The following is a 25,884-nucleotide window of genomic DNA, read 5'->3' on the forward strand; positions in this document are numbered from 1 at the left end:
GCAGTATGAAATTTTTGCGACTGCTGAAAAAAAAAACACAAAACGAAACAAAACATTTTCTGCCATTCTTAAGTCATAAATCAGGTTTTTATTTACTTATGAGCTATTGCTTCTTAAATTTACACAGCCTCCTGCAGCTTGTTGCACACCTTCCTGACTGAAGAATTATAAAGTATCATTATGTATAGTTATGTTTTTCTCTAAGTTTTTTTCTAATTTTTTATAACCATTACTTTAGTATAAGTAGCAATAAAACACCTCATCTTACTAACATGAAACTGTAGATTATCAAAAACAAAAGTAATTACTCTGCATAGAAATGTTCCCTATTGGTATGATATAGATCAACATTATAATTGCAGATTTAAAGAAGTAAAAACATTTTTAAAATAAATCACAGCTGAATTTAAAGTCTTTGAGCCTTGTGATATGGGTAATTGTCAATATCTACAGGAGAACTGATATGGATTCCAATGTAAACACAGTGAAGCAGACTTAATTCTACTTCCAGAGACCGTAGCCAGATGCGGCCACAAGATGGCAGTGATTTAAAGAATGGATGCCAACAAGAAACTCTGTGCGTTCCATCTGAAATTGGAAATCAGAAGCTGTGTCCCAATTCCGAGGCTGCATTTGAAGGCCGATTACGTCACAGTCAGGCTGTCCAAATTCGAAGGCTGCTCTAAATGTAGCCAACAAATGTGTCCTTGATTTCCCCGGATTTGAAGGATGGGTCGGGTGTATCCTTCGTGGGCAAACCTATCCCAGAATTCAAAGCGTAGCTCAGCCAATTCCAGTTTCTAACAATGGCGTCAGCTACTTAGTTTTAATATTGTCTTTCTGCATCAAAAACTAAACTTTTAAGATATTTTCAGGCGAGAATGTAGCTGTGTAAACCTCAAACATCTGCTCAATTTATCAAGACATCACATATTTGCAAAAGTGCTCAGACGTTTTCAGAGAAGTCTGTTACCCACCAACTCGATAGCTTACTGGGAGGTCAAGGCTCACTAGAGCCGGAGAGGACAGCGAACTCCCGGCACATCGTTTTCAGACCCCCACCCTGCGGTCTTTCGCTACTCAGATTAAACATGATATGTAAGTCACTCAGATAACTTAAAAATGTTATTGTTTGACTTTTTTCAGTGTTTTATTTGTTCTTGAGTAAATTGGTTTGGCTGAGATTATAGTTTCCACAAAGCTGAATAAACATCAAACAGAAAATTGATTAAACAGAAGTGTGAGATGGTAGAGAATTTACTCCAGTCTCCTGTTATATTTTATGGAGCAAGGAGCAGAAGGCTGAGTTTATTAAACTCCACCGAGACAGTTGGTGACGCAAATCTGTGGGCTAGACCGTCCCATTTCACAGCCTCGCACTTCCGGCCTTCTCAGTCTTCGGAGGACCCGACCCTAATAGACTGCGAAGGCCTGGTCCTTTGAAGGATGTAGCCTAGGAATTAGGACACAGCTAGAATTTCACATTCCTAGTTGCCTTCACAATCCAAGATGGCAGTAGTGCACTCCAACCTTTTGTACCCCACCTTTTAATCTGTGCAGCCATTGTTGTGCAACTGGAGTCCTGTGCGACAAGAGAATGCGAATCTACCTCAAGGCGAAAGTCTACAAGTCAATCGTGCGCTCAGTGGCGCTGCACGGGTCAGAGTGCTGGCCAGCGATGAGCAAGCACGAGCAAGTTCTTCACACCATGGAGATGAAGATGCTGAGGTGGCCCCTGGGTCTCACACGACTCGACCGAGTGATGAATGAAGATGTCAGGAAACTTTATGAACCGCTAGGAAAGAAGAAGTCATTGTTGTGTATTTGTGACTCATTAAATAAACCATACACAGAGAAATGACCAGTCACTGTCTGTGAATGGGATGCAGTGATGCTTTGAAGCACAAAAGAACAACAAGAAAACCCCAAGCATTACGCTGTATTACCAGTGATATAATGGCTCTATCTTGCTAAGGAGCAAAAATCCTGTCAAAGTCAAGATGAGGTTTGCCAACTTTTTTAGAAGGTCATGGCACTTCTTCCTGTTCAGATGGAGTCACGCACAGCTGCCTGCTTACCTACCTACATCTATTGTTTCTCCTACTTAACTTTGAGTGAGTGCTCTAAGATCATCAGAGTGCCTGTGCACATCACAGAGGACACATTTCAGAGAGGATCTCCTCTAACTGAAGACCTGTTTGAGTGAGAGGGGATGACTCACAGGTAAATCAGTTTAAAGATGCACAGCAAATATGGTGTGACTCATTATATCTGGTGTTTTCCCCTCTGTCTCCTTGACTTACTAAGTTGTGCAATTAGTAAATAGCATTTTGCAGTATAACATCATTCACTGTGCGCAGTCGGGAGATTCCGTTTAAAGCTGAGTCATTAAAAAGTGTTTACAATTTAGACATTGGTATTAAAGACCCAGAGCCTAGAATAAATAAAACAGCTGTGAATCCATGTCTAATGACCTTTAAATCTGTTTTTCTTGGTTGATATTTGCCATTAGGAGCTAAAGCAGTGTGGTTTTTAACATTTCTGAAAATCCATGATGTTCAAAGTACATCAAAGCTCTGACTTCTGTGTGGAGCCTCTTCAAGATCACAGTAATGAGGGTTCAGTTTCGATGCCCTGCTTAAACTGCCGCAGGTCAAATCCTAACACGGGAAAACTTTTTATGACGGGCCCATAGCTGCAGGAAGTGCTCAGACTCATGAAGATGTATTGGTGATTAAACAGCGGAGGGCGAAAAAAACCCTGATCAGCCTGCAGCAGGTCTGCAGGACTTTGCAGCTGAGGCCAGTTCTCAGCTTAAACATAATAAAATACAAAATAAAGAACACCAACCAAACAAGCCTCACATTAAAACTGTTAGTGTTCTTAATGAATTGTCAAATCTGATTACGTCCATAATTTATTTCTTTAGAAAACCCTCAAACCTAGTAGGTTTTATTTTAACTCTATTGTTAGATGTTCATGTTTCTAATATTTTAAAGCATTAAATTAATGTATAGCTAAAATCAGTTTAGTAGTAGAGGGAAAGAAAAAAGTTCATATTATATGTCAGTGTGATATTTAATAGTACAAGACTATAGCATCTGTGTGTTTTTATAGAATATTTTATTATTTAACCCTGAAATAGATAAGTGGAAGAAAAAGGATGCATTTAGCAAAAGTTATTATGTAGACCCAAAATGCCGGACACCCTAGAGGCACATCGACAAAGCATAAATAAAAGAGGAAAAGGGCATTAGATAGAGAGCAACAAATCTCCAAAAGACAATGAATTGCACAGAAGACCTTGGTAAGAGCATAAGGTAAAATGCACAGGAGGGTGAAAAGAAGTTTGTGTATGGTGTTTGTTTATTTGCTCATTTGCAGAAATTCTAAAAAGGTTTAAAAACAATGTGAAAAGACAATCGGACAAAGAGAAAGGCAGTGGGTACAGTTAAAGTGTCAGTTGTGCTTATGAAGATTCCTGAGTGATAACACCAAGAAGTATCTGCATGGCAGCCATAATAAACTATTCAAATTCTCTCCGCTCTTGGAAAATCTTACCTGCAAACCATCATCTGTAGCAACAAGCCAGCATTTAAGGGCGAACCCAAGCCTACTCCTTGCCAGATTTTCTGCTACCTTATCCTGGTGAGTCAGGGCCCAAGCACTGTTAGACCTGTCTAAATTTCTCCTCGTGTTAACGTAGTCTCTCTCCTTGTTTCCCCAGTATCCACACCCTGGTTCAGCATTGGACCCCCACCCCCCGAACACACACACACCACCACCACCACCACCTTTTATTGCGTTTACATTATTTTAATTATCTTGCATTCTTTATCGAACAGGTGTCTCCATAGTGTAGTGGTTAACAGATTTACTTGGTCACAAATATCCTCTGGTGTTGTATCAGGATGAAGAATAGTTGAAAGTAGACGACTGGTCTTTTTTGTCCATGTTCTAAATACTGACTATAATAGGCTACATTAATATAAAATATAATCCTTTCAACTATTAGTTTCCCAAACCCATCAGTTTGTAACATTTATTTTGCAATTAAAGATTTTGAGAGGGATAGAAACCCTGTTACAAGATTTTACATTGTGTTAATCATTCTTCTTGTGTACACATGATTAAAATATTATAATACAATAATATAAAGCATTGCTATTCACAAAAAAATATATATATTTACTTATTCTGTTAAAGTGCAGGTACTTTTAATCAGGTAATGAGTCTCTACCTTTCAAAGAGCATTATTTAAAATAAAAAGTCACAGGTTTGATCAAAGTGTCATCGATTAATTGACGTATTGATCGGCTGAGGCAGCACTTCGGTTTGTGAAGGGAGGATTTATTCAGGCTCAGTCACGGTTGACTTGACTGACCTGTTTATTGAAGCCAGAGCTATTTTTAGCCTGGCTCACGGTGTGGAACTTAAGATTGGCCAGAATCTATCAGTCAGTAATCGAGGCAGCGACGTGCAGTACAGATGTCATGGTCTGTCACAGGCTGGCAGAGATAAAGTTAGAGATACAGAAAGGTCCTCGAGTTCCTGACATGCTGTGTGTTATTTCTCAGAAATGGCTCACTGGGGAGTTAACAACTAGTCTCACATTCACACAGAAATAGGCTTTATATAGCTAAAAATCAGAAGAAATACAACCACTTTGTTCCCTGAGAAAAAAAAGCTATTCCTCTTGCTCGGTATGTCTGTGTTCCTGTGTTAAAACATTTATTTGAGGCAGCGACGTGCAGTACAGTAATTTGTAAGTAAAAATGAGCATTATCAAGATTGCGCGATATCCCTAAACAGTGGCTGCATCTCCCGCTGACGTACAACCTGTCAGAGAACCATTTACTGGAAACCAGTGACTCTGGAGGTCATCAAGTTTGGCCCAAGTGGACTTTTCACTTGACATTTTGTCCGTTTGTGTTTGCGTTATTGCCGTCATGATTTCTGTCTCAGCTTAAACATTATTTACTTCTCGCACACCTCTTGCGGCTAAATTACCCCTCAGTCTAAACATGGAATATTTCAGTAATGCTGAAAACTCTGAGGAGCAGCTTCTGGTTTTGCCTTGGCGAGCTGGGAAAAGCTGGGGTCAAAGAGCAGACTTTTGAGTCTTTACTGGAGCCGAAGAAACAGCTGGATACTGTGGAAATGTTCTGGTGAGTCATGTTGAAAGCATCGGTTATAGATGGACATGAATCCTTGATGCAATAAAACCATCTCACAGCTCCCAGCAGTGAATGTGAATGAAAAAGTTTGTTTGTTTTTTTTAAACCCCCAGCTGCTCTGCTGAAGTAGGTCAGTAGTCACCAAAAGCAGCTGTAGTCTGTCAGGAATTCACCTGATTCCATCTTAAAAGAAAATGGGCTGCACTATGTTTCTATGTCCGATGTCTTTTTTCTGGAATTGAAGTTTTTTTTTCAAATTGTAGTTTGAGCGTGGAACTTCATTATATGGCTAAACTAACAATTATTGTCCATTATTAATGAACCTGATCATTACTGCCTGTATAATTCAGGTAATAGATGATACAATTGTGATACGTGTTCATCAAAGCTGAAAACTGAACAAAAAAAAAAAGTTTGGTGAAGAAAACAGCTTGGATTTTTTTTTAATGCTCTCCATGGTTCCCCCTTTTTAAATCTTGCCGGCTTAAAATTTAAGTTTCTACAGAACTTTAATATCCCCCCCCCTTTAAAAAATGTAGTGGAGTAGTTTTACATACAATATTTTAAGCCAGGCCTCTGCAGCAGCCTTCAGGTATGTGGGTCCAGTGAGATATACCATTTCTTGGTTACTTTTTAGAGTGACATAATTAGCAAGGAGACAGGCAAAAAGATGTTGGCACTGAAGTACTGCTTTTATAATCTGTATTTTTTCCATGAATAGTTAGTGTAGCTATGAAACCTGGAAGCAGAGTACTTGCAAGATTACAAAAACAGAGAGAGAGGCGATACGTTGCAATGAGTGCACAGCATGCTGCTACAAGTGCACGAGATATAATTAGTTCTTTATTGTTTTATGCAATAAAGATAACTTCCCTTTTACTTTTGGCCTAAACCAGCCAAGCAGAGGTTTTAAAAATAAAAACAATAAAATAAAACGACACTCTTTTTGTTCATGTTCAGAGGATATTATGACTTGTATCCTAAAAGTTTTGCAGGGGTAAGGGGTTGCTTTAGGTAACAAAACCCACATTGTTTAAAGATCATTATATGGTACTTTCAGCTTCTCTGGTATTTCCCAATTGGTTGCGCCAGTGGATGGATCAGCATGTTGATTTTTGATCAGGACTTGGAACTGGCACAAGGAGTACACTAGCTTGTGGCTCCTGAGGCTGTGTTTGCGTATTCCTCTCTGTCACATTTAAGGTGAAAGTGCAAATAAACAAACTCATCTCAAGCCAATGCAGAGCTTTTCAGTATTCATCACAAATTCACTGGCTGACGTTTTAAATCCTTCATATATGCTTTTGTGGTTAGATTTCAGCATGTACAGAGAGATTTTCAGATTTATAGTAAATCAGGTAATAGATCATACTATACATTTCTTCTTTTAGCTGCTCTCTTTAGAAGTTGCCTGAGTTATTCATTCACCCTATCCCAAACATCCTCTGTCCAGCCAATGCTCTGCATGTCCTCCTTTACTACATCCATGAACCTTCTCTGTGGTTTTCCTCTTTTCCTCCTTTTTTTGCAGCTTCATCTTAAACACCCTTTGTCCAATATTTCCATCATCCCTCAACTGTGCATGACCAAGCCACCTTAGGCCTGCCTCTCTAACTTCGTCTCTAATCCGTTTGACCTGAGCTGTCCCCCTGGTGTGTTCATTTCTAATCTTGTCATTCCTAGTCACTCCCACCTAAAATCTTAGTATCTTCAGCGCTGCCTCCTGTCTTTGTGTCGGTGCCACTACTTCCAAACTACACATCATAGCAGGTCTCACGTCCATCTTGTAAACCTTTCCTTTCACTCTCGCTGCTGTCCTTCTGTCACAGATCCCCCCCTAACACTCGTCTCCTCTGACTCCACAAGGCAAACAGATAATTCTCTAAATATTTCCAAACTGTTATTGATTGTTAAGTAGCATTTTTTTTACATTTCATTTGTATCTCATTAAAAATTATTTTCTATAAGAGGTTTTTCTTTACTGAGAAGTAAACTCTTCACCTCTCTACTAGTGCCTGTAAATCCTGTAAAAACATTTTGCATGTGGATGTCTTGGGTTATTTATATTTTTTTATGATAAACAAAGTAAAAGGAAAAATTAAATAGTCAAAATCAAGTTTTTTTTCGTTTTTCCTTTTTTCTTGGTTCGCATGTAACGTTTTTTTTTCTTGTAACTTAAATACCTTAAATACTTTTTTAAAGTGAGATTATTTATCCTCCATTTCTTTTTCCCTAATGTGGGCATACATTTTTTCGCTGTGCTTCATTAAAGGCTGACGTTTTTTTTTTTTTTTTGTAGCATTGGGGCACAGTGTTCTCAGTTTCTCAGTGAGTCCACAGTATTTCATAAGGAGAATTAAAATGGGATTCATGCAGTCGGAGAGAGAGTGTGTGTGAGAGAGAGGTGGGATGGATGCGTGGAGGGGGGTGGGTTGGTGGGTGAGGGAGGCGTGGTGCTGAATGAACAGCTCCTCGGCTCATAAAGTAATCAGAGAGCTCCTCTGCTCCGTCAGAGCAGCACAGCCATGAGCCAGCCGAGTTCCCCGTCCTCAAGACCCGCTCTGACACTCCGCCTGTCCCCCTAACACACACCACACCACCATGAAGAGGCAAAACGTGAGGACCCTCGCCCTCATCATCTGCACCTTCACCTACCTGCTCGTGGGAGCCGCGATCTTCGACGCCCTGGAATCTCAGGAGGAGACGACCCAGAGGATGGAGCTGCACCTGAAGAAAGGGGAGCTGCTCCAGACATTCAACTTGTCCTCGGAGGACTTTGACGAGCTGGAAAAAGTGGTGCTGCAGCTGAAGCCGCACAAAGCCGGCATGCAGTGGAAATTCGCCGGCTCCTTTTACTTCGCCATCACTGTGATCACGACAATAGGTAAGAGAGCAACTTCTTAGATACTCTGCGGAAACTCGGACTTTAGTTTGACTCTCGGTTATTGCACAAAACGAAGAAAATTCGTCTCGACTATCAAATAAACCTGTGGAGCAGTTTTAGATTATTGGGAGTATAAAGACAAAACGCGATTGAATATGAGGGAGGAGGTACCCCGATTTAAGTAATTTTTGTCCAACACTGCTGATCACATTAAAATATGATCACTGCACAATGTCCTGGTCTAATCAGTGATAGCACAGATGAAAGAAACAGAGCATAAAATATCATGTTATTTAAAAACATATCAATGCAACAGGTTTATAATAAAATAGATACAGCCAAATCTGCCAGGAGACATGAAAACCGAGTATTTTAAGAGTATATGAAGGTAGCATGTGTGTGTGTGTGTGTGGGGTGGGGGGGGGGGGGGGGGGGGGTGTGTCTTTAACCATAAGGGTTTAAATAATTTATATTTGTTTTATTCATAGTTAGGGAAATATACTTAATGTGATTGCTACATTTCTGGAAGACTACTGAGGGGCAGGCTCATCCGAGAGTTGTGCCTCAATATCACCAGTCCTTATGAATACGTGTGTGAGGAAGGTGGGAGAACATTTGGAAAACTTCTGCTGTCAGGAAATACCAAAGGTAACGTAGGAGTGCTGTGCCTGAATCAAAAAAACAAAAACAAAAAAGTAACCAAAAAGTCAGGTTAGAGCTCACTGGGAAAGCAAGCTTTGGATGTTACATCAGCTGGAAGTGGCCACATTTATTTTGAGTTCCAGCATTATAGAGGATCATTTAAAAGTCAGATTTGAAGCCAATGAGTGCGTAAACGTTAAGTGCAAACTTCTCGCCAAAGAATTCTTTTGCTCACAACTTTGTCATTAGACATGAGCTTCAAAAATCTGAAAATCTCTCTGTACATGTTGAGACACAATATGAAGGATTTAAAACTTCAGCCAGTGAATTTGTGATGAATACTGAAAAGCTCTGCATTATTGGGACCTTCATTTGCATCTTCATTTGTGCTCAAACGCATTTCTCCTGTTCCGAAGGGTCCAAGGACAACACCACAAGACTGGCAGCTCTTTACTCAATTTTTATCAGGCTTGAAAATTAGCCTGTTTGCTTTAGTGGTTTCACTGGAGGTCAGCTTTACTCATTTTCCTCCATAGCACTCTCCGTGCTTTACTCAGTCTGACATCATATCAGAAAAATGGAACTAAAAAAAAACAACTTTAATTACTGTAATGAATCAAATTGTCTTGTGATCTGAGGCCAGGTTTACATCAGCTCATTTTGCTTTTAAAAGAGTTATAACCATTTGTTTTATCATTATGCTCATAATAGCCATGAGAAAGTGCATCAGAGTGAAAGGAGGGGTGGTATTGATGCAAATACAGAGAATTATCACCAAATTTGCAGCTCCCTGCAGCTTTAGCACATCCTTCACTGTAAATCTGTCTATACAGTAGATTACGGCTGCAACAGGTAGCTCTACTCAGTGTAGGTTCTTTAAAATGCAATTATACCCATTGAGAATGATTGAATTCCCATTGAGATCACAATGACATCTTTTACAGGAGAGAAAAGTTGAGGTGGAAGTTGCATACAATCACAATCACTCTACAAAGTCTGGATTTCCAGGTTGTCAGTTCAGACAAAATATCCTCTGTACAAGGGGGAAAGTGAGAAAATGCTGGTTTCCCCACATAATTCACGCCATAAAACACACAGTTAGTAACTTGTGGATGACTATGGTAGGTCATTTAGCAGCTGATGAGTCACATACTTCCCCAGTGATTTGGTAGAGACATAAAACAATGATAAAAAGCAGGGAATGTTAAATAAGTTAAATATTTAGAAAAGTTAAAGCACTGTGCAACAAATTGTTGATCTTTTTTGATATTGCCTGAATTTTCAAAGAGTCTTTAAACAGTCCACTGTTCACAGACTTAATGCTTTTCCCTGACATACTGAAATAGCAGAAGTAATGGAGCAATTGATTAGCTTCTGTGTGAACCATGCGTGCACTTAAAGGCTGTTTTAAAACTGCACATTTTGCAATTAAGAAAAATAATTGTACTACCATAGTAAAAAATGGTTTGCATATGAATATATACCAATAAAATGTTTCATTAGATACTAATAATTCAAAAACCATATCCAATATAAGTCATAAACCATAGTTCTTAAACAGATAAGCTACCTCTGTTACTAGACAGCGAAAGTGGCAAATTCAGATTGTTTGCTCATAAAGTCATATTTTTATAGATTACACCACCTCATTTATTTCTATACATTTTTTAAAAAGGCTTCACTGTCTCCCTACATCACATTGTCCTTATCTGTCAGAAGCTGTTCTTATCTTCATCTCCTATCTGAGTCTTCCTCCTGTATTTAGTGGCCGGGGCAGCAATGACTATTGATCTGTGACTTGTAACCCTATCAGATGCAGGCAACTAATTGCACACTACCCCAGCCCCCGGGTGGCTGTAACTGCATTCTGTAATTGCGAGCCTCGAGGCTGCTACAAATACAGTGATTGGCGTTTCAGTCTGCCATTAAGTATTAATGACAACACCAGAGCCTCGCTGTTCCACTGGACTCCTGGCACATGAAATCAACAGTACGGACACTGTACTGTACACATAATATCACGCAGCCGTGGCTTATAGCAAAGTCCAAATATTGCTTCAGGATATGAGAGTGGAATGCCTAATTTGTTAAGCTGAAGCGTAAAAATAGACAAGAACCTCTTAATTCCTCGCTTATTCTTTGAATCTATAATTAAAGTCATTTTCAGAATGAGGCCTCAGGACTTTCCGCTCCAACGCAGGACACCCCCAAGGACCAGAGAGCTCAGTATGATGTGCAAACAGCTCAGTATCAAGAATAAAATGGGGAATTTTCCATGTCAACTGCCAGCTAGCACATGACAGAATCAGTCCCTGCAAGCCATAATGATAATTTAAGATAAATCAATGAGCCACAATATTAAAATCACTGAAAGGAGAAGGTAATAACAGGGATCATCTTGATACAATGTAATGTTGTGCTAAATACCCCAAATGACTTAAAAACATTTCAAAGACTTTGAGTAATTGACTCGTCTGTGAGATACACCTTTAAAAGCCCAGTACATTAAGTTCCCACCCTGACCTTCAGGAAAAAAAGGCCCTACAGTCAGAACACTCTTCAAGGTCCTACATCCAAGCCATGATTTAGCATCACAAGGGGGAATTGCACAGTATTAGACAGGTGGTTTTAATGTTTTGGCCGATCCATGTAACTGACAAAGGCAGGAGAAGCTACAGCCAGTAAGCACACATCGTTTTCTAAAAGAGAAAAGGGAAGGAAGAGGTTGGGGTGTATATTTACTAACCCAACTGTGGGAGTAATATGGAATCAATGTGGGATACACCTCTAAGGAAAAAAATAAATGAGCTTTGGGCAAGAAAATGCTCTCTAAATGCCACCTGGGGAGCGCCTCTGCACGATTTCGAACTGAGTATTATAAAATGTGGGGGTTCGCGGGGATATGAAACAGAGTCATCTTCCCTGTATCCTCACCCCAGGGGTGAACTTCTTATCACTGCCACACCACAGGGCAAACCTTGAACTCTACCAGGCAGAGGACTGTTACATAACAGAAAGAAGGACAGGGGCATACAATTGGAGGTCATGAGAAGCAGTCGTGGGCAGATGGCCATCATATAATATGTTGACTTACACTATAGAAGTCTTTGTGTAACAAGCAATATGATATCACTGTATGATTACACAAGCCAAATTAAACGGTTGGTTCCCCGGAATTACGCTCACACATTCACTGAATTGACTTTCACTGAATCCAGACAGAATTCTGCAGAAAGAAAACAAATGATATTTATTGTTCTCACAAGTTTGAAAAACACATTTAAAAAGCAAAAATAAAAAACTAAGAATTTTTCTATTAGTGTTGTATGGAAGGCCATTTCCGCCACAAAAATAAAAGTATCCATAACTCGAAATTTTGACTTACTAATTAAAAATTTTGAGAAAAGTAACTAGAAATTTCGAGTTAGCTCTGCCAATCAGTAATCTACGTGAATGACGTCATTTTCCTGTAACCCGGCAGGGTATGGTGCAGAGGAATGCACACTCAAAACCAGATCGCAACAAGTTGGCCCTTTCAAGAGTACATTTGCTGATAGTAACACCATGTGATTCAGCTAATAACACAAGGATTTTATTATTTGTGAAGCCCCGCTGAAAATACTCAGCAACTTGTGCATTCATGACTGGCTATAATACTGGTAGCTTAGCTGTAGCATTTGTAGCTGAGGGCTTCAGCTTCCAGGTACCAAGGAAATGACATCATTCACGTAGATTACTGATTGGCAGCGCTGAATCGAAATTTCAAGTAACTTTTCTCAACATTGATGTTTTTGGATGTTTGATAGAAATCACATTTGGTGTCACATATACAGTGAAAGCTGCTCACATCGCAGATGCACAAGATGTTCTTCAACACTGGTCCTGTGATGCACAGCAACAGACAGAGACCAATTTCTGCAAACTACAATCTTTTAATCAGCCTAATCAGGATGTTGTAGTGTCTAAATGGAACAGAAATGAAATCATCTGGCACCGAACCACAACAGCAGTCGCATCAAGGCACTTCATTCTGTAAGATAGTTCTCCTACAATAATAGAGAGAAAACCCAACAATCAGACAACCCACTTTGAGCAAACACCAGGCAACAGTGGGAATGAAAAAAATACCTTTTAACAGAAAGAAATCTCCAGCAAAACCAGGTCCAGGTAGGTACTTTGCTGTGACTGGTCGTGGTAAAAAAGACAGCAAAAGTAAACAAAAAATCAACTGACCACACAGCTGAACAGACAGAGCTGTGAGTAAAACAGGACGCATCTGACCCATCACTAGGTTCAGATTTTGTGACATCACTGGCACCTCACCCCTACTTATATGGTCTTTGAAACACCGTAATAAACTTTATAATAACTTCCCAAATAATGTTTATAGGTGCACAAAATACCATTAAGCTGCAATTTTTTTTAAGTTTTAGAAGATTTTGTTTTTGTAAATTTGTAGCTTTACAAAGATCTAATATTTTCATGCAAACTAAATATTAACCAACTGATCAACATTATTTACCACAATTCCTTTTTAACACTATAAAACAAGCTGGTGCATTTTAATTTAATGCAGTTCTGAGTGTCAAGACAAACCTACAATTGAAATGAGACTTTTTTCCCCTTTGTTTTAACAACCCTAACACTAGCAACACCTTGGTGACATCACAGCCTGGAAACGCATCAGGCCCAGCTTTAAGGGCTTTCATTGCAGGAAGTAGTCATGCTGCTCTTTGCACCAGTCAGTGTTTATAAATCCAGACAGCTTCACAAAAGCTAACGCAAAGCTGGATAGCATAGTGGCGTGGACTGGGTTTAACTGGGGCCTTTCTGTGTGGAGTTTGCCCCATGACAGCTGGGATAGACCCTGATAAGGATAAGTGGAAGAGAATGAATGGATAATACAAGGCTAAATTGTAATTAGATTACATCCAAGATGTATTACAAAACTGCATTTTTTCACCTTCTTGTTCAGTTACATCCACCTAAAGCCTGCATAAAAGTGACTGGTCAGTGGAAGTGGAGCTACAGGCAAACTGCAAGGTTTCTTTTACCTCTACTTCCTGTCCTTTAAAATCTTGTCTCCTACATACATATTCACGTGCATGACTTTATAGAGATTAACGGTATTGTTAATTCACCAATAACAATAACTTTTCTCTAGCCACTCTTTAACTACATACTGAAAAGAAAAATGTTGTTTTATATGTTCATAAAATAATTATTACAAGATATTTAGATTAGCTGTCTTAAACACTTGGACCACCTAAAAGAAAAAGAAACAAGCCTTTTCTAAAACATGTCCTATAATGGTGTGCCGTCTCTGACCCAATGACAGCTTGGACAAGCTCAAGCCTTCTCATAAGCCTGAATTTAATCAGCAATCAGTGGAAGAAATCTTTCTTTGCAGTTGCTGCTTCCTCTCTCCAACACCATCATATAAATAACTACAATTTTCTGAGGTGATATAATCATGCAAAAAGTCTCATAAAAGACGGAAAATTCAACAGGAACATGTCCCAGTAACTCTGAATAAACCGCAGACCTCACTGTGAGTTATGGAGCTGGTTCTTACAGATGTAATACTCTCATTAAAAGCACACTCTTCAGTAGATCACTCACTAGAATGAGGAAAACATAACTGGAAAGAGAAGAAAAAAATATGCAGGACAGAAGAAAAATGCATGAACGAGCTAATTGAAAATGAATAAATAAAAACCATTTCAACTTCAAATTCTTGTTGATTGAAGTTTTTTTCCTCCCACATGTGTAATATCATATCATGTCCCTCAAAAAAATAAAATAAAATAAAAAACCAAAACCTTGGTTGTACTGCTATGACTCACTTGGTCAAGCAGGCAACCCATACACCGTAAGGCTAGGTTTGAATCTCCACTGTCCTATCTCAAAAATAGTTAAAAAGACCCCCCAAAATCAACATCTGTATTTTCTTTTCATGTCTTTCATTGGGCTATGTCCACTTCGGTCTGCAAACTATTTTCTGCAACTGTATTATTTAGGTGAATGATGCAAAAAGTTAGTTTTTATTTTGCATTTTCAGCAGAAAATTCAATATTTCAAAAGAGGAAAAAAACTAATAAAAAAATAAGCATCTCTTTTCCTCAGGATCATCTAATATCTAATCCCTGATGTCATTAACCTTCGCTTTGGGCTCATAAAAACATTTTTCTTTTGAATAGGATCTAAACCCACATGTTTATAGTTAGAAAACCATTACTTCAAAAAAAAAAAGAGCATGTTTTGCTTGGACTTTTATGACAGTGAATCACCTCTTGTTAAATAGTTCTTGTATAAAGATCATTTGGCTGTTTGCCTATTGTTGATTCAGTAGACGTGAGCTCATTGTCTCAATAGAGACACATCATCATCTGTATTCTTTAAATCTTTAATCTTCTGAGGAGAAAGAAACTGAATCCAAATGTGTGCGGGACATGCTGTCTCTACTAGTCATTATAATCCCAAGATAAAGCCTTGAAGTGTTAAGGAGAATCCCCTAGTTTGTTTGCAGGACATACTCTGCCATCACATTAAAAGTGGCTTGGATCACAGTGCTGAAAGCCCTTCCAGCGCTGGTTTAGTTACTCTGTCACCAGCAGTACATCAGTTCTTGATGTGCTGGGCAGTTACCAAGTGCGTAAGCACATTAGTGTATGCATGTGACGTATGCTGCTGCTTAAAATGAGCAGGCGTGCTCAGCAAATCCTCTCTGGGTCAATGACTCTAATGTTTCTATATGTGGGCTGGAACTGAATAAAATATCGGATCATTTCTCTATCTCCATTGCTGGCAGCAGTTTGATTTGGCAGCAGGCACGAACCCGTCTTTTAGCTGTTGCATAATTACGCACGAGGGCACGTGTTGAATTATTAATGCAATTAATTACTTACATTAGAATCACCATTATTATTCAGTCAGCTTAAGAGGTTAGTGCAGTAAGTGGTTGAGTGCACAAAGAACGTAACTCTCCGTGGATGTTCTTCGTGGGCGCACCGAGACGAATACTTCAGCTCTTCTCAGAGGAGAGCGGAGAAAGTGTCGGCTCTGGGAAGATAAAAGAAGGTGAAGAGACAAGTGAAAAGACATCAGCAAAGATAAAAACAATTATTTATGTATTTATTTATTTATTTTTGTTTGACAAATAGTAAACTTTAAAACAAATTTTTTTGTTAATTTTGAATTTTACTCCACGTTTCAGTCCAGAGGTGTTACCAAGAAATCATTTTCCACCTGTTTTCTTCCGGTTTTCTTATTCAGTGACAGTGGCTGGAGCCTGCCTACATGAGGCGCACAAATACCTACAACTTAAAAAAAATGATTGTACCATCTGCAAGGCTAATGACTCAAAAAGTCATTGGTGTTATGGCCGATGTGATCCCATCTTAGTGTTTGACATGTGCAGTTCCCACTCATTTTGTAGTGAAAGTTTTAACTGAATTCCTAAAACATCAATATGAGAATAGAAAACTGGATGCATATCTCCGTCCACTAGTGTTATGCAAGCTCCTTAAGGTCCAAACTCTCTGTGGGTGCCACTCATGGATGAATTAAGGAGAACTGGATACTAAAAATGGTGTCTGCTTGCTTGAATGAAAATTGTTCGCCTGGAGCCCAAAAAGTTTCCAGCTTTGAGGTTTGCTTGTGCAGCAAACTGCACATATGCATTAGTGTTTTCCCTCAGTGGCCCTGAGTGTGGGTTTCTGCTTCCTCTGCTGGCTTTACGTTATGACGCACTAGCATTTATATAGTGCTTTTGTAGTCTTACTGCCCACTAAAAGTGCTTTAGAATACAGGCCACATTTAGTCATACATTTCATTCATACTTTATTCTATAGTCATTAATGACTTCATCTACCTCACGTACTTAATGAAGTTAGTATGTGAGCTAATGATATCATGAAAGAAACAACGTTTATGGGGGGAGAAAAAGAAGAGTAAAGATGCATACTGTATGAGTGTGAGGGAGGCTATACGGTAGTTGCCACATTACACCCTTCTGGTGTTTTCACTGGCCACAATTTTTACCCATGTCAACTAAACCAAGTCATAGAAATTCCTGGCCTGCATCTGCACATACCTGCAGACTTAGACATAGACAAAATTCAGGCAGTCCTGCTGCAGCAGATGTACAGTATAACATCCAACACCATGCAGGCTTTCTTTACGAACATTTGTGAAAGAAACGCTCATTCTAAACAACAACTAACTTCCAGTGTAGTACTGTAATAGGATGCCACCAGTGCAACAAGTCAGTTTGTGAAATTTCTTCCATATCAGACATGAGTTTCCGACCTCCTTTGGCATTAACATCAGCACAAAAACTGTGCATCAGGAGCTTCATGGCATGGGCCGAGCAGCTGCTGTAGATGGCAACCATAGAAAATGGTTTGTGCAATTAAAAATAGGATGAATTATGAGTAATAACTTAATGACAAATATGCACAAGATGAGTATCCGCTATGCTTTTCTAGCACATGTGCATGTCGCACCAATTCAAATTCAAATTCAAATTCAAATTTTATTTGTCACGTACACAGTCATACACAGTACGATATGCAGTGAAATGCTTAGACAACTGCTCGTGACCTAACGAAAAAAAAAGGAAAAGGTTATGAATAAGATAGGAAATAAATATGAAAAATTAAAAAGGGTAAATTTAACTAGGAAGGAATAAAATATAAAAAATTAAGGTTAAAAATGAAATAACTGTACAACACAAATTAGAATGAAGGGTAAATTTAACTGGGAAAGAATAAGATAAAATATATAAGTTGAAAATAAAATAACTGTACAACAAAATACACAATACACAGTATAGAACTATATAAGAATGTATGATTTACCAATTTACCAGATGCCCATGACAAACTAACAAAATAACTCAATGACAAAATAAAGAATTTATTTTAAGTGTCAAAATTTATGCAAAATTCATTTTCATATGGATTTATATGCACAAACTGAATGCTTGACAAAAACACAATAAACATGTAGAGCACACAGTCTTCTGTGACAAGTCACGTGTCTAATCAGATTCAAGAAATCCTTTTTTAATCACATTAAAAAGGGAACAAGCTTTATTTTGGTTTGCAGCCTTTTTCATCCTTCAGGTCGCTTTGCACTTTATTAATAACTAATCAAGATCATGTGTTTTCTCTAAATTAAGGGGAAGAAGACACGTAAGATGACAGCTGTATTCCATATTAACACTTGAATTATTTTTAATGCTGTTGATACATAAATGATTTTTAATGAATCCTTGTTTTTTTTATTATTTCAAAATATCAACGTTGCTCTTATAATGAGAACTCCCGAAACACAGTTTTCAAATGAAAAATAGTCAAATATTATAAAACTCATTTACAGCAAATAAAGAAAGAATAGTTATAATCAACCAGAGTGGTTTTAGTTTACAGTTTAATTGAATTAGCGGTGAACTGATCCCGATGCTGCTGGGGAACAGCTGCTATCTTTTCGGAGATTTCGGGGATAAGGTAACTTTAACTCTTCTGTGCTTCTACAGAAGGTCCCCCAAACAGAACAAATTACCTTACATAACCCAGTGTTGCACTCTGAATGTTGGGCTCTGCCCTCCAAACCTATCATGCAGACACACTTGGATGTAATGTGACATACACCTTGAAAAAAAAAGACAACCCTTTCCACTTCTCATTTTTACAGGAGTGACATAATACCAGTGTGTTTCCATAGCACATACCAGTTCCAAGCCATAAAGATCACAGCAAAAAGTGTGTATATGCATGTTAGTAATAAAACAAATGATTAGACTGAGAGTCAGTCAGACAGTGTGTTCACAGGGTCGTCTTTGAAAGCCTGAAGAGTTGAACGGATGACTAAGCTTTCTTTGTTTTATTCGTCCAGCTCTGTGTCACTGAGGTTACAAGCAGATCACAAATCTGGAAAGGAAGACAGCTGAATAAGGCACACTGGTTAATGCAGATGATGGGGTCACTGAGGGAGACATCATCAAAAAAGGAGAAATATTACATAGAAGCCTCTGTGTAGGTTTTCAAATTGATATAATGTCAACTTTTGAGTCCTCCCACCTGATGCGTCTTTGTTTTCCAGTTTGTTTCAAGCAAAATCAGTTAAATAATCTCTATTATCTTAATTGGCCATGTTCTGATGCCTCCGTAAAGTCCCAATCACTGTGAACAGTGAGTTTAGCTGAAAAATACATTTTACTCTCACTTCCAGTCAAGCAAAGTTATGTAATATACTCCCAGACTCATACTTCCAGTAGTCTTAGTATGAACATATGATTAGAAACTGTAGTATCTCATTGAGCGGATGTGGCTCACTAATGCCGAGCTCATGTGACATACTGCAATGCACATAAAAATCCCACTGAAAGAGAGATAGCTCCTTTTAAATCCCCTCGTCTCCTTGTGGTGATGCTAAATATTGTTGTATTGATCTATAATGGACTTATGGTAATGATCGATGTTTTTCCTCAGGAAGCCGCAAACAATTGTGAGCTATAATAACATAAAGCTTGACTTCACTTTGTGGTCGCTGCTAATTATCTGCAATTACACGGTTATAAGTAAAGGGGTAGCTTCCCAAACAGGTTTTCTAAATAGAGATGAATGTAATGTTTTCCCTTTTGTCATGTGCTGGTGGAAGTGATGAATTGTCTGAACTCCCACAGAGTTGGTGTTCTTTTGGTTTACATCTGATGCCACCCATTGTTTGGATGGAAAGCTTTTAGAAGCCAGAGTGGCGGGCTGGTATTTATAATTCCGTTTCAATGATTTCATGTTGTTCTTTGCGTTACCATGTGACTTTTCCCCAAAATTCGCCCTGTAATTTATGATAGTGTATTTTGCATCCATGTTTAAAGCAAATCTGTCCTAACATGCTGCAGATTAAAGTGCACACTTTCTACTCATTTTCAGTTCCATGTTTTTTATTTGTGGACTCTACTGGAGTACAGTCAAGCGCTGTTCAGCATCTGTTTGTAACAAACTGTTTAACCTGTTCTCATTCTAAGCCAACCTTCTTCTGATTTGTCACCCTTTCAAACAAAACATTTAACCCTAGAACACTATCGCTGGGTGATTTACACCCGAGAAAATACATTTACATGATTTCTCTCTCCTGCAGCTGTTTGCGTGTCGAGGAGCCTGTGCCATCACCAGGGAAGTCTCAAATGTCCCAGGAATGGGTGGACCAAAGACCAGCTTTCCAGAGTCATTATTTTGTTTTAGGAGTTTTATTTTTCATTTTGTTAGACATGGCACAGTTGAAAGTAAAAGAAGACCACTCTAATTTGTCATGTGTTGTCATATTTTGATATATTTGATTACTTTTCATTGGTTATATTATATCGGGTAAAAATCACCCGGCATTAGTGATCCTGTTACTTTTATAGCAATAGTGTTCTAGGGTTAAGCAGGATGTGGGTGGGGCTTCTGTGCTTACAGAAAGGACTGTGTTCCTCAGCCATGTGCCTGAAATCCATAATAGGAATACATACATATATATTATATATAATATAATATATGCGTTTTAGAGGAGCCTGAAGCCTGAGCCCTTTGGCTCACAGGGGCTTCTTGCACATATGTGTTTTGACCCACTCTTCTTCACAAGACTGCTTCAGCTCATTGAGGTTTGTGGCTAGTTTTTTATGCACAGTGCTCTTAAGGTCACACTACAGAATTTCAGTCAGGTCGAATTCTTTGACTTGGGCTAATGATATTGCAAAATCTATTGCTTCTTTTCTGTTTTTAGCCATTCTCTTGTACATTTGCTGTTGTGTTCGGGATCATTCTGATTTTCCATGACTCACTACTGGCTAAGTTTTGGCTGCGCGAAAGATGGCCTTTTTGACTCTTGAATACTTTGGTATACAGAGGAGTTTGTGGTTCCTTCAATGACTGCAAGGTGCCCTGGTCCTGTGGCTGCTATGCTATGTTTGGTTTTCCCAACATGTGATGCTGTGCATTATGGCCAACTATCTCCACTTTGGCTTGGTCTGTCTAAAGGACCTTTTTCCAGAAGTACTGTGATTTGTTTAGATGAGACTTTGGAAACTTAAGATGTGTTGCCATGTTCTTTTCAGAGAGGCAATCCTTCCAAACAAGCCGTACTTGTTGAGTCTTTTTCTAATTGTGCTGTTATGAACTTAAACATTTAAAATGCTAACTGCCCGTGGAGTCTGAGATGTAGCTTGTGGAGTTGTTGAAGAGTCTCTGAGCTTTGTAAAGTAAGACCTTGGGGTGAATTTACAGCAGTCCACTCCTGGGAAGAGTGGACTGCTGATACCAGCAAAGTCCGCAAAACTTCTGCCTTTATAAAGGTTATTAACTGCATCTGATTCGCAGCACCTGTCTGCTACTTGCCCACTTAATTCCTGTGGTCACAGTAAGTTTTCACTCGGCTCTATATACTCTCTTCTGTTTCATATGACTGTAGGTCTGTTTGACTGTTAGCTGACTTCTTTACTATTAAAGGTAAACCAACAATCAGTTGTCAGTCAAAGATCTCTTTTCTGCCTTCGCGATATTATTGGCTGATGTAACTTTAAATTAAATACGAAATATTCAGAAATTTTAGTCAAAGTGTTTGAAAGTTGGCCAAACTTTCTCTGTTATGAATTGGGTTAAGCAAGTAACCAGCTTTTTAATTATGATGGCAGCACGCCACATAAACGAACTTTTACAAGACATTTTGCATCTAAATTTCAATGTTTCAAATTAAAAATACAGCACTGTATGTTCTTTGCATTAGTAATGAAGATGCAAACCTTTACACTCAACCACAGGCACAAACTAAGTGCATAAATACTGAAAGATGCGCAGCTGTTACTGGCTGAGGCAGGTTGTTGCTGGTTTGGATCTGAAGGAGTTAGGTCTGAGAAAGTTGATAGAAGTCACTCTCATTGCTGTTGCTGCTGCTTCGTTCACATGACCAGCCAATGTTTACCTATTGTGCGTCTGCTTTATGCTCCACTGCCTCTATGGAAAGTTGAGTACTTGCCTGACTCTCTAAACAAAACATGACATTGTATTTTTTAGACTTTATATCCCAGCAGGAGCTGGCTGGAGTTTAACCAAATAAAATAGTACACAGTAGTGAGATCTCCCACTGATTCTGTTCCAGAGTATAAATATACAGGATACAGCATGAAATCTTTTCTATATTGGGGTAAACTGGCTGTGTTATGGTTTATTTGATCAGAAATATGAACTCTTTCCTGTGTTTTTTCTCCAAATGTAAGAATGCCTATAATCTCATATCCTGCAATATTGAATTATGAGCCTCTTTCACAACCCAGAGCTTTTAGTGAGCGCTGGGCACTGCTGCTCGATTAATGTCCTAATCCTTCCATTGGAAATTTGAGATTAACTGAGATGTGTCCTAGCTTCATCAGACACTAAATATGTATTACAACTCAACACTGTAACAATGTAAAGAAATATTTCAGGGTGCATTGGAAAGAATTTGTGGGATTATACTGTTTGTCTGTGACAGTTTTTAAAATAAATTCTAAATGTAAAATATTGTTGTTAGATTTGCTAATTAACTCTGTTGGGAATGTGATTTATTTTAGTTTGTCTGTTTTTTTGTTTCTTAAAGTCAGGGACATGAGAAAAGCCTAAATCAGACCTTTGTGGGGAAATCTACATTATAACTTAGGATGTCACCGGAAAACCCTCCAACCTTATGCTTTAATCTTCCACGTAGTCAGATCTGTACCTTCTCAGAACTCTAACTATACATCGGGTCCACGCAAGCTACAATGACTAAATGGCATGGAAGGTAACAGCGTAGGGTTAAAAAGTGTTTCGACTTATGTTGTAAAATATAATATGGATTTCCTGCAGAAGTCTAAATCAGGCTAAATGCCTGGAGTCAGTCTTGATCCAGATTTGCTCTGAATTCAGGGTCAGATTCTTTACCATTGCGGGATAGAGCAAAAGTGGGCATGTGTATGTACCATATATCTTCAAATACACATGAAATTAAAATGAGAACTATAAGCAGAAATTTGTGTTTAATTAGTTTAAATCAAACTGTGATTTATCAGAGCCTCCATGTGGTTCTGAACGTAATAATCGGGTGAGGATCAAAACAACTGCACCAAGACTATTTTGAGATTCCAGAGACACTCCAAAGCAGTTTGTTTATGGTAAGAATGCCATCTGACCTCAGTCAAACCCAACTACTAGCTGTACGCAGGAAGTTTGAGCTAAACACCTTCCCATAGCCAGGTGTGCTTAGCACGTGTGCTGCCTCCTCTGCACTTCACTGTCTTAGACTCAGTGTATCACAGTTTCTTAAATTTCATATCAAATTCATTGTCCACAACACATCACCTGGTTTCTAGGCTTTCATTAAGCTGAAGGACACAACAGCACTTTAGTCTTTGTCAGATTTGTTATCCCAACCTCTGGTCAGGCCCATGGCGCATCTGTTTATTGAAAACATATATCTGTGTTCCTGCGAGTCAGCTGTCTTCAAAAAGTGATGCATTTGTGTTATAATATTTCCTCTGAATGTCTTAAATATACCCCTGACAAATACTCTCCATATTAGAATAATTAAGGAAAGGAAAGCTAACGGTGAAATCAATAAAAACTAGAACGAAACAAAATCATTTCAAACCACAGAAACTAAACTGAACTAAAAACAAAACTGAAAGTCAAAACAACATAAGAATAAAAAGTAATTAGGAACTATAAAACTATAATAACTCTGGTTTTGCCAATGTTTGAATTCAATTACAGACCATAATGACTTCTAGGAACAAGATACATCAGGCTTTGAATACACAGTCTGTGTTTGTCAGCTGGACCAATTCATTTTTTTGTCTTTTGGTCTTTCATGTTACTTAATGACAGTATTAAGAACTTGTCTTTTTTTCGTTATAAAAGACAGGGCTGCTGTTGGAAGATGAGATGTGTGAATCTCTGCACAGAGCAGACTGACTGCTTGTTAAAACTGTCACTGGGCTGCGTTCGCCGTGTTTCTCTTCTCGTGACCTGAAAAGGAAAGGTATTGGGAACTTGTGCAGACAGTTGGGTCGTAACTCCAGGTGCAATGCTGGCAATAATGCTGTGAATATTACACCTCTTTGTTTTTCTGACTGGGTATGCAATGTACAGTAGAGGCAAAATGTGTGTATTACAGTGTGCCCCCCACCCACCCAGCTGGGCTGGTTTTATTTGACCGATTGATTTGGTTTTAGGTTGTAGCACAATGTGATAAGATGCCTCTGCTTCTCTAACTTCTGTAACTGAATGCAATCATTTCAGCCAAGAAGACATCTCTGTGGTTTACTTTCTATACAACAGACAGCTGTTTATACATTTTTACTTTTGGGACATCTCAGCCTGTCTCAACTTTGTCTGTTCTGGTCATCGAAGTTTGTGGATTTTTTGTTTTCGTAATCACTGATGTCCGAAAGCCATTAAAACGTTCAGTCACATATTTCCAGGTGGTATAACAGACATGTCTGAGCTAGCTGCAACCACACTCACTCATCGCTTCTGCCAGAACATGATAACGGTCCTTACATGACATAGAGATGGATGCACACTGCATACTGTTGAAAGAATCTGCATTTCTAGGTATCTGTGCAGTTATATAGACTTCATAAAAATTACTTGTAGGACAAATCTGCTATGTTCTGGTAGCATAATTTGTGCCATTTGGGCAGTTTAAACTTCAGATTTTTTTATTTGCTCTGCTACCCTTCTCTTAATGATTCTATAAGTGAGATTTAAAATTTTAATATGGCAGCACAGATCTATTGGGTATTAAAAAATAAAGCGGGGTAATGGGGTCTTTAGCAGAGAATGAATTCGTACTCCCTTTGTGTTTATAGTTATCCACAACATCATGCCAGGTTTATTCACATAAGTCTCTCAGTTTGAGCCTGTTTATAAAAAGTGTGAACATAAAACTGAACGCTTGATGAAAGGCTCCAGCCAAGAGAGTTTAGATTGCAATATAAAAAAGAACAAAAACAGTATTTTATTCGTGTCATTTACCTCATTTATATGAAATCTTTTCATGTAGCTCTGTCTCTGCAGCTGTTCCACTGCCTTTTGTTTCTCCATCCGAGCTACTAAAAGCTATAAGCGAAGGGCAAAATATGGAGATTGTAGAAGACTTATAAGAAAAACAAATGTATTTAAGAACAAAAGAAATGAGATACATAATCAGCAAATCGGTGATGCAGTTAGTTTGTAGACTTACGTATGCTGTATAAGTAAACCAAGAAATAGAGTTCAAACAAAAAGTACATGGGACAGAGAGAGTAGTTGAATGCTTAGGACAGGATGTACTGGCGGTAAACCAGTGACAAAATTTACTCTCAACCAGGGGTGGGGCAACTCCAGACCTCAAGGGTCCTGCAGGTTTTAGATGTGTACTTGATCCAACACAGCTGATTTAAATGGCTAAATGACCTCATCAACATGTCTTGAAGTTCTTCAGAGGCCTGCTAATCATTTGATTCAGGTATGTTGACCCAGGGTGAGATCTAAAACCTGCAGGACACCGGCCCTTGATGCCTGGAGTTCCCCAGCCCTGCTCTAATCCATCCACTCCCCTCATCTAGCCACAAAACTTAGGTTAATCTAGAGGCCTGGGAGCCATGCACAGTTAAACAAAGAGCAGAGGAGCGCAGCAAAACAGCCGTAAATACATATGATGATGGTTTGCTCAAGAATTAAATTTTAACCTTGCAACCTGAAAGTAATGATAAGCAGGGAGCTGGTAGAAGAGAATCTGGAGAGGTGGAGGTATGATCTGGAGAGAAGATTGAAAGTTAGTAGAAATAAACGCATATATGTGAATGAGAGGGATACGGGCATAACAGTCACAAGGAGTAGAGGTAGTGAAAATAGATAAGTTTAAAATACACTATATTGCCAAAAGTATTTGGGTGTACTTGAGTAACGTCCATCCATCCATCCATCCATCCATCCATCCATCCATCGTTTTCCGCTCTATCCGGGGCCGGGTTGCGGGGGCAGCAGCCTAAGCAGTCTAAGCAGAGAAGCCCAGACCTCCCTCTCCCCAGCCACCTCCTCTAGCTTATCCGGGGGAACACCTCGGCATTCCCAGGCCATCCGAGAGATATAATCTCTCCAGCGTGTCCTGGGTCTGCCCCGGGGTCTCCTCCAGGTG

At 38.9% G+C, this 25,884-nt stretch overlaps 1 protein-coding gene across 1 annotated transcript in view; it reads left to right on the forward strand.

The window, feature by feature from the left end:
• The first annotated feature begins 7,661 nt into the window (after positions 1-7,661).
• Positions 7,662-25,884, forward strand: part of kcnk3a (potassium channel, subfamily K, member 3a) — a 48,002-nt gene continuing 29,779 nt past the window's right edge. The window contains exon 1 of the mRNA XM_082506633.1: positions 7,662-8,061. Coding sequence (XP_082362759.1) covers positions 7,779-8,061 — 283 coding nt within the window. The 5' untranslated portion in view covers positions 7,662-7,778. The remainder of the gene's footprint in view (positions 8,062-25,884) is intronic.

The sequence above is a fragment of the Aulonocara stuartgranti genome (assembly GCF_965226115.1).
Source record: "Aulonocara stuartgranti genome assembly, chromosome: 15".
NCBI lineage: Eukaryota > Metazoa > Chordata > Actinopteri > Cichliformes > Cichlidae > Aulonocara > Aulonocara stuartgranti.